At 45.9% G+C, this 16,734-nt stretch overlaps 1 protein-coding gene across 1 annotated transcript in view; it reads right to left on the minus strand.

The window, feature by feature from the left end:
- Positions 1–15,876, minus strand: part of fndc4a (fibronectin type III domain containing 4a) — a 56,195-nt gene extending 40,319 nt beyond the window's left edge. The window contains exon 1 of the mRNA XM_056294998.1: positions 15,801–15,876. Coding sequence (XP_056150973.1) covers positions 15,801–15,876 — 76 coding nt within the window. The remainder of the gene's footprint in view (positions 1–15,800) is intronic.
- Between the last annotated feature and the right edge of the window lie 858 nt (positions 15,877–16,734).

The following is a 16,734-nucleotide window of genomic DNA, read 5'->3' on the forward strand; positions in this document are numbered from 1 at the left end:
CCTGGACAGCCCACCAGATCATCACAGGGCCGACACACACACACACACATTCACACCTAGGGACAATTTAGTATGGCTGATTCTCCTGACCTACATGTCTTTGGACTGTGGGAGGAAACCAGAACACCCAAAGGAAACCCACGCAGACACAGGGCGAACATGCAAACTCCACACAGAGGACAACCCAGGATGACCCCGCAGGTTGGACTAACCCAGGGCTTGAACCCAGGATCTAGTTGCTGTGAAATGACCGCACTAACCACTGCACCACCTTGCTGCCCTAATCTGCATAATGATTTGGCAAAATTTTATGTCGGCTGCCCTTCCTGACGAAACCACTAACCCTATGGACAGGGGCACAGGTAAAGCACTGGATATCATCCCAGTATTCATGGACTTGTGCCCATGCATTTCGCCTGATATACAAGAAGAGTGTATCCTCTTAATTACTAGATCCCAGATTCCCTCTGGATTGGACATTTCCATATCACTCGCCCATTGATTTTTTTAGGGGTTCAAGTGGTATTTGGCCAAAAGTATTAATTGCATAATAAAATTTGCTGATATATCCTTTTTCAGCAGGATTAATTTCAAGAATGTGGTCCGGTTGGGTCTTTGGAAGCAGCACTGGGACACAATTAAATTTAGATTGAGTAAAATCACAACTCTGCAAATATCTGAAAAAGTGACTTCGAGGTAAATTAAACTTCTCAGACAGCTGATCAAGACACAACAGCGTCATCACAAATAGGTCCTCCAAAGTGAATATTCCATTGAGTCGCCAAAGCTCAAAGGCTCCATCAGAAATAGAGGGGACAAAAGACTGATTTTTTTTAAATAGGGGTACCAATAGGGAGATCTTTAAATTTGAAAGCCTGTCTAAGTTGTTTCCAAATCTTAATATGGTATCTTTGCTAACTATTTAACCTTATTTCAGTCACCCCAAACTCTGAAATCAGGCTCATCCTTTCCCGACCCCTTGATCAAATATGGCCAATAATTATAGCGTATTATTTATTGTGTGATAGGTATGCATATGGTGTCGATGAACAGTCCCAACTCAAACATAACGTTATATTGATTTATGAATGCATTTTGTATCTCCAGCAGTGATTGGGCGGCAGGCGGGGAGACCCCCTGGACAGGCTGCCAGGCCATCACACAGAGCCGACACACTGCTGGGTAGGCTCCAGCATAACAGCGACCCCGAGAGCAGGATAAGCAGTTTGGATAATGGATGGATGGAGAGTAGGATAAGCGGTTCAGATAATGGATGGATGGATGTATATATGTATGTGTGGGTGTGTGTGTGTGTGTGTGTGTGTGTGTGTATATATATATATATATATATATATATATATATATATACATGCACTCATCATTAGCAGCTGATGAGTGTGCGACGCATGAAACAGGCCTGTACTGCTATGCATTAAAACTTTTTTTCTTTCCTGTATCTGTGTGGATATTCCACTCCTCATTAGTTGAGCACTTATAACACCATTGACAGTTTCAGAAAAAAAGCTATATATTGTATATATATATATATGTGGGATGAGAGTCAGCATCTCCAAGTCTGAGGCCATGGTTCTCTACCAGAAAACGGTGGATTGCTCCCTCCAGGTTGGGGATGAATTGTTGCCTCAAGTGAAGGAGTTCAAATATTTTGGGGTCTTGTTCACGAGTGAGGGTAAGATTGAGCAGGAGACTGACAGCCAGATTGGTGCAGCATCAGCAGTAATGCGGACGTTGTACCGGACCGTTGTGGTGAAGAGGGAGCTGAGCCGGGAGGCAAAGCTCTCAATTTACCAGTCAATCTTTGTTCCAACCCTCACCTATGGTCATGAGCTTTGGGTAGTGACCGAAAGGGTGAGATCGCAGATAAAAGCGGCTGAAATTAGTTTCCTCTGTAGGGTGTCTGGGCTCAGCCTTAGATATAGGGTGAGGAGCTCAGACCTCTGGAGGAAGCTCAGAGTAGAGCTGCTGCTCCTTCGCATCGAAAGGAGCCAGTTGAGGTGGTTCGGGCATCTGATCAGGATGCCTCCTGGCCGCCTTCCTTTGGAAGTTTTCCGGGCATGTCCAACTAGGAGGAGACCCTGGGGTAGACCCAGAACTTGCTGGAGGGACTATATGTCCAATCTGGCCTGGGAATGCCTTGGGATCACCCAAGAGGAGCTGGAGGGTGTTGCTGGGGGGGAGGATGTCTGGAGTACCCTACTCAGCACCCCCATCCCAAACATACACAGCATGGTTGAGTTGTGTGTATATATATAATCTCATCATCAGCTGCTTCTCCGGGGTCAGGTCGTGGTGGCAGTAAGCTGAGTCTGACATAACAGCACAGTGACTGTTTCATTTGGCATGGCACTTGAATGAGAAAGAACACACCTGTGATTACCAGCATCATCACAGGTGTCATCAGTAAGGAAATAAAACCCCAAATCCTCAAGATTGTAGTTTTAACTCAAAATGTGTATGGTCACTATAAATCCACAAAGCTTTTATCAACTTCACCCGAGCACAGCTGCACACTGGCTCATAACAGAGATGTCTCGAGATGACAGCCAAAGGGCACTGTTTCATCCGAACCCTGCAACCGTGGAGACAAAAATGAAAGAGGAGATGATGAAACTGGGACCTATTCTGAGTTATTTGCCATTTCATTCTCCTTCATTCCTCACACTACCCTTTATGCGACGCCCTCTCTCTCCTCTCCCTTTCTTCTTCTCTTTCGGTTTTCACAGCATCGCTGTATCTTATCTCGGAGACAACCGATAATGGCCTCTGTGGTTCTGCAGCATAGGTGAGGGATCACACGTGCTATCGGAATGGCAATCAATTTTCCACCAATGACATTGCAGGGGGGTCACCTGACCCTCAGGATACGCTATCTGTCTCAACAATGTCTCCCTGTTTCAGCCCTCGTGAGTCACGGTCAAATACAGGCATAGCTCCCAGCTCCCTGGCCTTGTGACTAATGATTACCCTGTAATAGACAGATCACATAGAAATAAGTGTGTGTGTGTGAGTGTGTGTGTGTGTGGGGGGGGGGGATGCTGAGACGTATGGAGCACTCTTGTGATGAGGTCCAGAGGTCGTGTCTGTCTCATTTTGCCCAGCTAACGGGCAGCTCCTTTATAGAAGCCCTTGTCCTACAGTGTTAAGGCTGATCTGCGATACGAGAAGTGAGCAGTCATAAAGTGCAAACTGAGCTAATGCCGGGTTGTAGGTCACTTTTTTAAGATTGTGGGAAATGAGTCATCCAAACATTTACATTAATGGTTTCTCTGTCCTTGTGCTGTAATGGTCTACATTAAATGCAATGGGTACATCATCTCTCACATCCTAACTCTGTGCAAGAACCTTTCCATGATCATTATGGTGGCATGCTTCTAATTCTTCTACCTGTCAGAAATACACTTGCACCATGGAGGGTCGACAATAGACTCCCAGTACACATTTAGCAAAGGCCTTGTACCCTTTCCCTAATTAACTAACAAGTCAACTCCCCATATACTGTATGCCCATTAAACATATCAGGGTTATTATCTTTCTGTTTATTTGCCTTATTCTTATGTACAGTACAATATGTACACATATAGTAGTTTTAAGTTGGCTGATCAGTTGTCAGTCATTTCATTCTAATGCATTTCAACTTGCCTTGCAGGAATACAGATTGCAACCTTGTATGTGGCAACGCCAAGTAAAATTCCTAGTGCATGTAATGCACATGGCAATAAAAAGTCTTTCTGATTCTGAGTCTGAGTTATATATACATAAATTATACAGTTTCCCAGAAAATCAAGGACATCCATTTGTTGTCAGGCGAAATTTGCTCTTGTTGCAAGCTAACAACCAAACAGCTTCTCTTTTTTTCTTTTTTCTTTTTTTTTTTGCCTTTTCCCCCTTTTTCTCCTAAATTGTACTTGGCAATTCTTCCGAGCTGCCCTGGTCGCTGCTCCACCCCCTCTGCCGACCCGGGGAGGGCTGCAGACTACCACATGCCTCCTCCGATTCATGTGGAGTTGCCAGCTGCTTCTTTTCACCTGATAGTGAGGAGCTTCACCAGGGGGACATAGCACGTGGGAGGATCACGCTATTCCCCCCAGTTCCCCCTCCCCCCGAACAGGCGCCCGACCAACCAGAGGAGGCACTAGTGCAGCGACCAGGACACATACCCGCATCCTGCTTCCCACCCACTGACACGGCCAATTGTGTCTGTAGAGACACCCAACCAAGTCGGAGGTAACTCGGGGATTCGAACCGCCGATCCCCGTGTTGGTAGGCAATGGAATAGACCATTATGCTACCCAGATGGCCAACCAAACAGCTTTAAGCTCTGACTGCCGCAAGCATTCACTCCATCAGTGCACATCCCTGAGACCCAGCTACACCATTTATTCATCCCATCACCACCACTGACTCTTTCAAATTCCTTGGAACACACATCAGCAATATCCCAAAGGGGAAAATTAACACATCATTGCAAAACCTCAACAATGACTTTACTTTCTTAGGCACCTTAAAAAAATTACCGGATCAAACATCAACTTCTCGTTCTGTTTTACTCGGCCGTTACCGAGTCCATCATAACATTTTCTATTACAGTATGGTACGGCGGCAAGGACCCCGACTCCGACCTCTGACTCCTCATGTCCTGCTCATCACATCTTCCAGCTTCTCCCCTCACGGAGGCACTACAGGTCACTGTCCACTAAGAGTAAATGCTTCACCAACAGTTTTGTTCCCCTAGCTGTCAGGACTCTGAATTCCTCCCTATAGTCCCCTCCTCACACACCATTGGTATGCATACTACCATTCACATAATTATGGGTAATATGGTTGTTTCTGCTGTGTGACTGTATTGTTTGTGATAATATGTGGAGTGTCTGCTGTTGTCCATGGATGTAGTGTGCTGCAGAGTTTAACATGCTGTACTGAAAACAAATTCCACTGGCCTTGGTCATGTTGCTCATAAAACAATCTATTTAGTGATCTATCTATTTAGGAAAGGACTCTGGAAACCCATCGTCCTGCAGGTTATGGGGGTTAGAGACATCTGTGCATGGGTGACAAAACAGGCAGCTGCCACGATGCATGTGCTGTCGGTCATTTGCTGCAGTAAACGAGTGATAGTTCAGTTAGCATCGTCTATCTTTACTTATGTATTGATATCCTATGCTCAAATGTGTCAGTTGCATGCTCAATTCAAAGAAGGTCAAATCAGTTCATCTGGATACAACATCCCCCACTCCCCCACGGCCTTTCCCCCCCCAATTGTATCTGGCCAATTACCCCACTCTTCTGAGCCATCCTGATCGCTGCTCTCTCTCCCTCTGCCAATCTGGGGAAGGCTGCGGACTACCACATGTCTCCTCTGATACATGTGGAGTCACCAGCCACTTTTTTCACCTGACAGTGAGGAGTTTCACCAGCGGGATGTAGCGCATGGGAGGATCACGCTGTTCCCCCCAGTCCCCCCCCCCCCATCCACCAAACAGGCACCCCGACTGACCAGAGGAGGTGCTAGTGTAATGACCAGGACACATACCCACATACCCACATCCAACTTCCCACCCTCAGATACGGCCAATTGTGTCTGTAGGGATACCCGACCAAGCCGGAGGTAACAAAGGGATTCAAACCAGTGATCCCCATGTTGGTAGGCAACGAAGACTGCCACGCCACCCGGACCCCTGGATACAAGGTTTATTGACAGCTATGTTTCATCACTCAACTAAGTGACCTCTTCAATCTAAACTGACTGTAGGTGTCCCCACCCTCATAAACAATAACGACCAAAACCAACGACCAGTTTCATATGCAAATATGGGCATGACCATTAACTAGAGTTTCAACGGCCATGTGTACTATTCACAGAGGATTTGGAAATGTTTGCAATCACAGCATTGTAAGATGGCAACAGATGTACTCTTAGCCCCCCCCCCCCCCGCCCTCGGTTCAGGGATGGTTGTTCCCTCTCAACATAGATGGCCTCTTTGACTCCCTGTTCAAACCAGCGTTCCTCCCTATCCAGGATGTGCACACCCTCATCCTTGAAAGAGTGGCCACTGGCCTGTAGATGGGTGTAGACTGCGGAGTCCTGGCCCGACGTGTTAGTTCTCCTGTGTTGTGCCATTGTGAATGCATCAAGACATGTATGCTCAATTGTATTTTCAGCTACAAGTGTCTCTACATACAGCAGCTTTTCCTTTCACCTTTCAAACAATTTCCCAGTGTTCCTTTCCAAATTTCCAACTCTGTTTGATTTCCAGTCCTGTAGTAGTTAAGTGTCATTGTGGAGACTTCAATATTTGATAAGGGGTCACATGACCTGAGTAGCTCCGCACCAAAGGACTTCTTACATAAGCGCTGAAATCAAACAGTGAGGCACATGTCAGGAGGGATAAATGGTAGCACCCTCTTGAGATGTGGGCGTACCGTCAGGATGAATTACTAAATATACCACGTTAGCTACCTCCCATCTACCCATAGTGTACGAAGCCCAATCCCTACAGAGATTGCTGGAGTGCTGGTGGGTCTCGGTGAATGGCTTTACAAGCCACGTGGAAAGGAGTCCTATATGAATTTGCTGAACACAAATCTATATTTGTCCAATGTGTTTACTCGCGGGGGGAGATAATGCACAGTGCATCACTGTTTTCGTGCAGCGAGCGTTTTGATCTGGTTATCGCATGTTCAGCGTACTAAATCAAAATAGATTTATCTAAGACTGAAATAAATTAGATTTTACAAGGAGGTGGGGGAGCATTTTTTATTTTTCTCTTGTAAACTTACTATCATTAAAGATTACCTCTATTAAGGTTTTTTCAAAGTTTATTTTTTTAACAAGTAAAGAAGAAATGTTTTTAAGCATTTCATTAGCAAGATTTTCCCTCCGCCTAAACTCTAGAGGCTATTTTGTGGCTGATTTTGATCCAAAAGACTACTACACCACAGCTCCAATTAGTGAACAGCATGGTTGAATTCGCCTCTCTCTGCCCTAGGTGTATGACACGAAATAGCAGGATAGTTACCCACTAATACTACATTTTGTAGCTAACAGTATATTATATATATATATATATATATATATATATATATATATATATATATATATATATATATATATACACACACACACACACACACACATATATATGAGCCAGAATCATATCCTGGCTGAAGAAAAAAAAGTGATATCTGAGAAACAATTGGTTCAGCTGAGAGTTTAACGAGGTGTTTCGATTGCAATGCGATCACTTTATTTGTTTAACTTGCTGACACCTATGGTAATGTGAGGCAATTGCAGTGGTGTTTGGACTCGGTGCACCCAAAGTCCCAGGTCCCGGAGATTCATCTGAAGTGAAAAAGATAACCGATAACAGTGATGTTGTGTCAGCAGCCACCCCACTCCTGAGCTACTTACTTTTCAGCAATATCACCAATATCTGTTTGTTATCTGCAACATCTTTGCTTCCTTCCTCCTCAGACTTGATGCTGCCTTCCACCTTCTTCCACATATGGCTGCTATGGTGAAAATGTAAAATGTTGTTCAGTGTAAATACAAAGGTGATTTAGATATTTGTGCAATAGCTGGTTTAAATACACCAAAGTAACGGGGGGTGCAGAAGAGAGATGAGGAAGAGCCTGCAGGCAGGGTGGAGTGGGTGGAGAAGAGTCAGGAGTGATTTGCGACAGAAGGGTACCAGCAAGAGTTAAAGGGAAGGTTTACAAGATGGTTGTGAGACCAGCTATGTTATATGGTTTGGAAACAGTGGCACTGGCGATAAAACAGGAGACGGAGCTGGAGGTGGCAGAGTTGAAGATGCTAAGATTTTCATTGGGAGTGACGAAGAAGGGCAGGATTAGGAACGATTGTTAGAGGGACTGTTCAGGTTGGATGGTTTGGAGACAAAGCAAGAGAGGCAAGATTGAGATGGCTTGGACATGTGTGGAGAAGAGATGCTGGGTATACTGGGAGAAGGATGCTGAATATGGAGCTGCCAGGGAAGAGGAAAAGAGGAAGGCCAAAGAGGAGGTTTATGGATGTGGTGAGGGAGGACATGCAGGTGGCTGGTGTGACAGAGGAAGATGCAGAAGACAGGAAGAGATGGAAATGGATGATCCGCTGTGGCAACCCCTAACGGGAGCAGCCGAAAGTAATAGTAGTAATAGTAGTAATAGTAGTAGTAGCTGTTTCAAATACACCACACTTTTAATAGCCCTACAGCTAATGTTAACATAACTAAAATGGCTATCGGACAACAAACAAATCAATCAAATCTGATGTATGAAAACTTGCCTCTTGGTCAAGCTGGGCTCGGTTATCAGATCTAAAAAAAAGTTTCAAACAGAAAAGACAGAAAGACAGAAAGAAATTGGGACTTTACAAGGGCACTGATTTACATAGAGCTACACGGGATGACAACTAATAATACAGTGGCTCCTTCCACTTTTGTTCAAATTGAATATTTATAGCTGGCTCCTTGAATTGTTCCTATATGACCTCATTCAAGCAATAAATAGTCTTTCAACAACTGCAGCCATGTATTCTGCTTCACTGAAGGTGTGCCAGGTACATAATGAGCAGATACACACTCAGGCTTTCAGTAAGCCACTTTATTTTTTGTCATTGTACAGTTGTTTTTTTGGTTACAATGAAATTTGTTCTATGCATTTAACCCCTCCTATTGTATAGGAGCAGTAGGCAGCTGCTGTGCAGCACCTGGGGGCCAACGCCAGTTCTTCTTTCCATTGTCTTGCTCAGGGGCACAGGCAGGAGTATTAACCCTAACATGCATGTCTTTTTGATGGTGGGAGGAAACCGGAGCACCCGGTGGAAACCCATCACAGACATGGGGAGAACATGCAAACTCCACACAGAAAGGACCTGGGACGGCCTGGGGTTCGAACCCAGGACCTTCTTGCTGTGAGGCAACAGTGCTAACAACTGGGCCACTATACCAGACCAATTTGAGCTGCTGCATTTCTCTCTGGAACGAAGCAACTAACTCCAGCGTTCTGCATTATGTGGTAGTCTGAGCAACGACTAGCTCGCTGACTGGTGGCCACTTAATGGTACTGATCTATTCATCATAGTCAGCTTGGGAAGTTGTTCAAGTTGCTTCTTTGGCAGCAGCAGCAGATGCCTGAAGGTGTACAGATCTGAGGGATATGGTATCCAGTTTCTGCCTCACCTGCCTAAAAAAGTCTTAGCTTGTTTGGTTGTTAGCTTGTTATTAACTATGGCAGAATAGAATTTACTATGCATTTAAGATTTTGCTGACAATTCCCCCCACACCTCTGACCTGAGTACCTAAATGCAGGAGAAAAACTGTAAATTAAGGGTGTCTGGGTAACATAGCGGTCTACTCTGTTGCCAACCAACATGGGGATCGCTGGTTCGAATCCCAGTGTTACCTCCAGCTTGGTCGGGCGTCCCTACAGACACAATTGGCTGTGTCTGCAGGTGGGAAGTCGGATGTGGGTATGTGTCCTCGTCACTGCACTAGCGCCTCCTCTGGTCGATTGGGGCACCTATTTAGGAGGGAGGGGGAACTGGGGGCAATAGCGTGATCCTCCCACGTGCTACGTCCCCCTGGCGAAACGCCTGACTGTCAGGTAAAAGAAGCAGCTGGCAACTCCAAATGTATCAGAGGAGGCAGGTGGTAGTCTGCAGCCCTCCCGACTCAGCAGAGGGGGTGGAGCAGTGACCGGAATGGCTCGGAAAATAGGGTAATTGGCCAAGTACAATTGGGGAGAAAAAGGTGGGGGGAAAAAACAAAACCTGTACATTAATGCTACACTCTAGGATACCCGCTTCAACCAAAATCAATACCCCTCTGATAGGTTATAGCTCACAGTGGTTTAGTGAAATTACTATACAGTAGTCACAATTACAGAGTATGTTCCAGATGTGACTGTTTGTGTGTTGCTGTTCAAGCATGCTTGTAGGAGCAACATCAACAAATCACAATGTCATTACAAGGGGGCCAACACAGTGCTCGCTCTTCCATAGATGCCTAGTACAACATAGAAATGCAATTGAAATGCTTGCTTGGCATATGTATGAGACATAAAACATTGTCATTTGCTCTATGCCTCAGTAAGTGCCCTCGATGGAGAGGCAGTGGCTGTCGCCAGAATTAACTGACTACATCATGGCTGTGGTGGAGGAGTGCTCAGCACTTTATTCGGGGGACGTAAAGTTCAAAGTAATTGATCAGCTTGCTAACATTGTCATAACTGGACTCTCTGGGATGCATAAATTCACATCAATTTACCTCAAACACCCAGAAGACAAAGTGCTGTGGGTTTACCGGGTGATGGACTCCGTGTCCTGGTGTTATTGATCACTTTTCAGTTTCAATTAGCTCTGCATTAAGTCTGAAGTTTGTCACAGCTTGGAAGTGTGCTTGTAATGTACTGCTACTGTAATCGTTTTTGATACCTTTATCGCGACTGAGACATTCCCATTGAGACAGTCACTCAAAACAAATCCAAGATGTAATCACAATAGTTGCCTTGATTTTTTTTCAATCATTTGGTATGTGATTATTAATTGATGTAGCTAGATGTATGCACAAATCAACCTTGAAACAACCTAGTCTGCCTGTGTTTTAATCTAGTTTCTGGGAAGCCAATATCTACGCCTCCTCACAGCAGGGGATTGTGGGTATCGCATCTCCCTGGGACTCCATGCAGCAAAGCTCCTGGCAGTCGATCTTAGGCAATATGACACTGGTTTTATCTCAGCCTTAATGCTGTCTCTACCCACACTGCCTTTGAAAGCGAGTAGATTGTTTCATCTCTGTACTGTATTCCCCCTTCGGGCTGGTGTAAAGATGACAACCACATCTTGCCATTCTTTGGCATCCGATGCCAGGTGGGAACAGTGGCTATGCCTTATGAGCCCTTTCCCTTCATTCATTCTCCTCCCATGTAGATCTTTTTTTATATGAATCACTGCAGTAGCATGACATCATTGTAGCAACAAAAAAAATCCTTAAAATGTTCAGCTTTCCTTATACTCACTCACTGTCCCTTCCAGCCTCCCTCAGGGACACACTGTCCGCTTTGTCGGGGACCTGCAGGCAGCAATACAACAGTGTGACCAGATGGGACCAGGTGTCAGTCTAAGGTTAATGCAATCGGTGGCCAAAGTCCCCCGAGCTATTCGGCTCTGAAGTGACAATACTTCATCATCACGGAAAGGTAAAGGGTAAGACCGGGGATGGGGTGCGGAGAGCTCTAAGCAAGCGCTCAGCTGTTAAGCGTTTCTTCTGCAGCATCATCTACTGTATCAATAACAGCGGGAGCGGTTGGTTTGCTGCTTTTTCCGGCAGCGTAGACATCTAACTATCTGATCCGGAGTAACTTATAGGGCGCAACAGTGCCAAATGGAGGGCTGAGTCAATAACTTAATTCAAACAGCTCCTTTTTTTTTCGCAAGATGTGGTGGTCTGCGCTCATCTTCGTGTAAGTGGTGAATGTGTGTGCTTTGTAATATGACAGGTAAAATTGTGACTGCGAAAATAAACACGGGTGTCCCTCTGAGGATTTATCCTCCACATAGAATGTCTATTTGCCAAGCATGTGTCATGGTTTATTAATATCAAGTTGCAAGCCTAGCAGGAATATACACCTGATTCTTCAATGAATTGCAAAACTTTTTTTTTAATCATCTTGAGCTGTTTATTGACATCATATGGGGGGATTAATCTTCTGGCATGCCTGTTTTCTAAGTACACTGCTCAAAAAAATAAAGGGAACACCTAAAAACACAATATAGACCTCGATGAATGAAATATTTCAGCTGAAAATCTTTATTTATTAGACAGAGGAATGTGTTTAGAGCAAAATAACCTAAGAATGATCAATGGAAATCAAAATCATTAGCCCATTAAGGTCTGGATTCAGAATCATACTCAAAATCAAAGTGGAAAATGAGAACATAGGCTGATCCAACTTCTGTGGAAATTCTTCAAGATGATTCAAAATGAGGCTCAGCAGTGTGTGTGGCCTCCACGTGCCTGTATGCACTCCCTACAACGTCTGGGCATGCTCCTGATGAGACGACGGATGGTCTCCTGAGGGATCTCCTCCCAGACCTGGATCAGGGCATCGGTCAACTCCTGGACAGTCTGTGGTGCGACATCGCGTTGGCGGATGGTACGAGACATGATGTCCCAGAGGTGCTCGATTGGATTCAGGTCTGGGGAACGTGCAGGCCAGTCCATAGCATCAATGCCCTCGACATACAGGAACTGCTGACACACTCTGGCCACATGAGGACGAGCATTGTCATGCATGAGCAGGAACCCAGGGCCCACTGCACCAGCATATGGTCTGACAATGGGTCTGAGGATCTCATCCCGGTACCTAATGGCAGTCATGGCACCTCTGGCTAGCACGTAGAGGTCTGTGCGGCCCTCCAAGGATATGCCTCCCCAGACCATCACTGACCCACCGCCAAACCGGTCATGCTGGAGGATGTTGCAGGCAGCAGAACGTTCTCCACAGCGTCTCCAGACTCTCTCACGTCTGTCACATGTGTTCAGTGTGAACCTGCTCTCATCTGTGAAGAGCACAGGGCGCCAATGGCGAATCTGCCAACCAAGATGTTCTCTGGCAAAGGTCAATCGGGCTGCACGGTGTTGGGCTGTGAGCACAGGCCCCAATTGTGGACGTCGGGCCCTCATACCATCCTCATGCATTCTGTTTCTCACTGTTTGAGCAGAAACCTGCACATTAGTGGCCTGTTGAAGGTCGTTTTGTAGGGCTCCGGCAGTGCTCCTCCTGTTCCTCCTTGCACAAAGGACCAGATAGCGGTCCTGCTGCGGGGTTGTTGTCCTCCTGCGGCCCCCTCCACGTCTCCTGGTGTACTGGCCTGTCTCCTGGTACCTCCTCCATGCTCTGGACACTGTGCTGGGAGACACATCAAATCCTCTTGCCACAGCACGCATTGATGTGCCATCCTGGATGAGCCGCACTACCTGAGCAACTTCTGTAGGTTGCAGATACCGCCTCATGCCACCTCTAGTGGTGAGGGCACTAGCAAAATTAAAAACTAACCAAAGATCGGCCAGAAAAGATGAGGACAGGCAAATGGTCTGTGGCCACCACCTGCAAAGCCATTCCTTTTATTGGGGTTGTCTTGCAAATTGTCTAATTTCCACCTGGTGGAAATTAGACAATTTGCCAATAGGTGAAATTGATTCACAAATCAGTGTTGCTTCCTAACTGGACAGGTTGATATCTCAAAAGTGTGATTGACTTGGAGCTACATTGCATTGCTTATGTGTTCCCTTTATTTTTTTGAGCAGTGTAAAAATAAATATTGGTCCCCACACCCTCATACCATATTCATTCTCATTTTGCACGAAGCGAATGAGGAATATCAAGCCAAGTGTGTTTACGTTGTAATGCTCCTGGTGTGTTGCTTGGGTTTCGTCATTGCTTTGGAGTAGTAAACCACACACTGGGATTTTCTTTGTGTGGGTAAACCCAGTGACATTTAAAATTGATAGATAGCGCAGATGCAACTGCTTCAGAGCTAATCAAAATGGTATGAACATTTGGCATGGTGTCCGGGTAGCGTAGTGGTCTATGCCATTGCTTACCAGCACGGGGATCGCCGGTTCGAATCCCCATGTTACCTCTGGCTTTATCGGGCATCCCTACAGATACAATTGGCCGTGTCTGCGGGTGGGAAGCCAGATGTGGGGATGGGTCCTTGTCAGTGCACTAGCGCCTCTTCTGGTCGGTCGGAGCACCTGTTCAGGGTGGGAGGGGGAACTGTGGGGAATAGCATGACCCTCCCACACGCTACGTCCCCCTGGCAAAACTCCTCACTGTCAGGTGAAAGAAGCGGCTGGCAACTCCACATGTATTGGAGGAAGCATGTGGTGGTCTGCAGTCCTCCTCGGATCGGCATAGGGGGTGGAGCAGCGACCGGGACGGCTCAGGAAATAGCGTAATTGGCCAAGTACAATTGGGGAGAAAAGGGGGAAAATGGTATGAACATTTGGACAATACTGCCATGCATCCCTCCAGGAGATTTCACTCTGACGATAATCCAAAGATATGTCTTTCTTTATGATATCTTTGGATCTATACAGCTTTGAGACTGCAGCCCTGTGATACGTTCAATGGTCTGAAAAGACACTGAAACATAACAAAACACATATGGTATACCATTTTAAACCTGAGTATAGCATGCTACACATTACCCATTGCCATTTCCTATTTGTGGACAATAGTCTATACAATAATGGCTTTACCAGTCCCATTCGACAAGAGAATGGCCATTTCTAGGCCTCCATTAATTGACCTGGCTAACCATAACTTCATGGTCCAATTCCCTTTCTCCTTGTCGCATCGACACAAGTGCAAAAGCAATTTCAGTGGCCACCTCCACACAAACCAAAGAGAGCACGGCCCAATATTATTTCAGATTGTTTTCCTCTGAATGATGATTCACCATAAACCCCACAGTCTCACATCATGCAAGGGAATGACATTCATTAATTAAACACTGCTTTTAATTATCATTGCATCGCATCTCCATGGACAATAAACTATTCACAATTATTCAAATTTATGAGAGCCTTGATTATTTTAATGGTATTTCTGTTCTTGACAATGCCTTGAAGAACCCCCCCCCTTCCCCACAGACTTCAGATGCACATGCATTTTGCTTATCAGAGCCAAGCCACTTCTTGCCCACATGCAGACAGAACATGCCTATGGTAGCGCTGAACACCAATCTCATTTTGCCATGGTATATTTAGGACGGAATTCCCTTGAGTCAGAATGAGAGAGGGAGAGAGAAAACAATAGAGAGAGGGAGAGCAAGTGAGTGAGTGAGCAAGTAGTGAGAGAGAGAGAGAGAGAGCAAGTAAGTGAGTAGAGAGAGAGACAGATAGAGACAGAGAAACAGAGAGAGAGAGAGCAAAGGAAACTCGTGAGAATGTTACTGTTCTTGAGTATGAGCACATGAAGATGTTGCGGTAGATTTATGTGCAGTGTGTGCATGAACGGTCGATTCCATCTTACATGAAAATAGCCCAAGTCAGAGGGATGATGACATACCTGCCATCCTAACGACAAAATGGTGCCTCGCCTGTGATTGCACTGAGTTCTCCAACAGGTAAATTGCTGTGGCGCGTGGTATGAATAAAGAGAGGTGATACCATGTCCCATATGTAAAACTGAGAGGATTTCCCTGATTCAATCGAGTCTTGAATCAGGGAACAAGTTTGAGCCCTGGAAGTGTTTGCTAATTCAGCTCCTCCATAGATGATGATGCAAGGAGGGAAAGGTGGATTGTGTAGCCCACTGTAGGGTATAGGTACTCTACCTTCTGCTTTACTTGATGCTGTAACCCTAACACAATAAATCTCGTCTAGTGCATAACTAAAAAAAAAATCAGGATTGCCACCATTATTGATTTAGTAGGCTTACGTAGATAGTAATTCAAGTAATAAAGTGTCCAGACATCTGAGACTAAACAGCCAAACAGCTAAGTTGAGCCGAACAAAACGTGAGATATGATGCCCTGATGCAAACCAACACCCTGCACAACCGATCCATCCCCATGTAATCATATACCCTAAACAGTTCAATAAGCCAAATTGCGGCATATGATAATGAAGTGAGTTGCTGTACAACAGAGGCTTTAAACAGGCTACACAGGCAGACAACGCTGGCTGGAAATCCACCAGTTTAAGAAAACCTGGGACAGCTTTAGCTTTAGCTCCTACAATAGGTAACGGGACAGTTGCAGGTTTACTTACTCGCTCCCACCAAGAAGATGTCGCTGCCGAAAAGCAACAGGAAGACGGAGTTCACCAAAACAAGCAGTCGAGCCATGATCTGGACCGCTGATCCCCTTCTCGGAGCAAAAAAAAAATAACCGCAGGTCTCCTGTTCACAGATCCCCCTACTTATAGGCAACTTGATCAGTTCATTTCAAAGCGTTGCCTCACGCCAACTGACGAGTCCGAGTGTTGGGGCCAGAGCGGGTCAGCGTCTTGTAAGGGACCAGCCTGTGTGCGCCGGGAAACATCTGTCAGCTGCTGTCACGCTGTCGGCGCGGACCGGGTTCTCCATGGCTACGTTAACTCCGCATGGCGTTCATTCACCCGGTTAAGCGGTCTCGTTCAGAACGGCAGCCGGTGGCCAGCTGATCCAGCCGGGGGGTCGCCGAGACCGGAACGGGCTGCTTCCCTCTCAGTCGCTGGTTCGCGGCATCATAACGTCGGTCGTTTTGGCGTCCGGGAGGATCTTTGCGAGAGAATGATAAGGTCGCGAAGAAGTGACGCTCGTGAGGCGGTCGGTCCCCTCGGACACAGAAAGAAAGAAAGAAAGAAAGAAAGAAAAGAAAATTGAAGAGACACGTTCGGGCAAATTCAGCACCTCGGTCCGCAGCGCAAGTTTCTGTATGCCCCCCCCCCCTCACTACGGCTATAGGACTACCTTATTCATCCATCCATCATCCATCCATCCATCCATCCATCCATCATCCATCCATCCATCATTCATCCTCACGTTTTCCTTGGTCATCCGAACCCCAAATTGTTAAGCGCTATTTGTCGCTACTATTACTTAGCATAGCCAATTAAACATGTGGTGTGATGTAATGTGATGGGATTAATCCGTCCACGAGCCACCAGAAAGATGCCCGTGCAGTTGACGCCTACCCCCCCCCCAAACCCCTTCACCAGCGTT

The sequence above is a fragment of the Lampris incognitus genome, chromosome 15, assembly GCF_029633865.1.
Source record: "Lampris incognitus isolate fLamInc1 chromosome 15, fLamInc1.hap2, whole genome shotgun sequence".
NCBI lineage: Eukaryota > Metazoa > Chordata > Actinopteri > Lampriformes > Lampridae > Lampris > Lampris incognitus.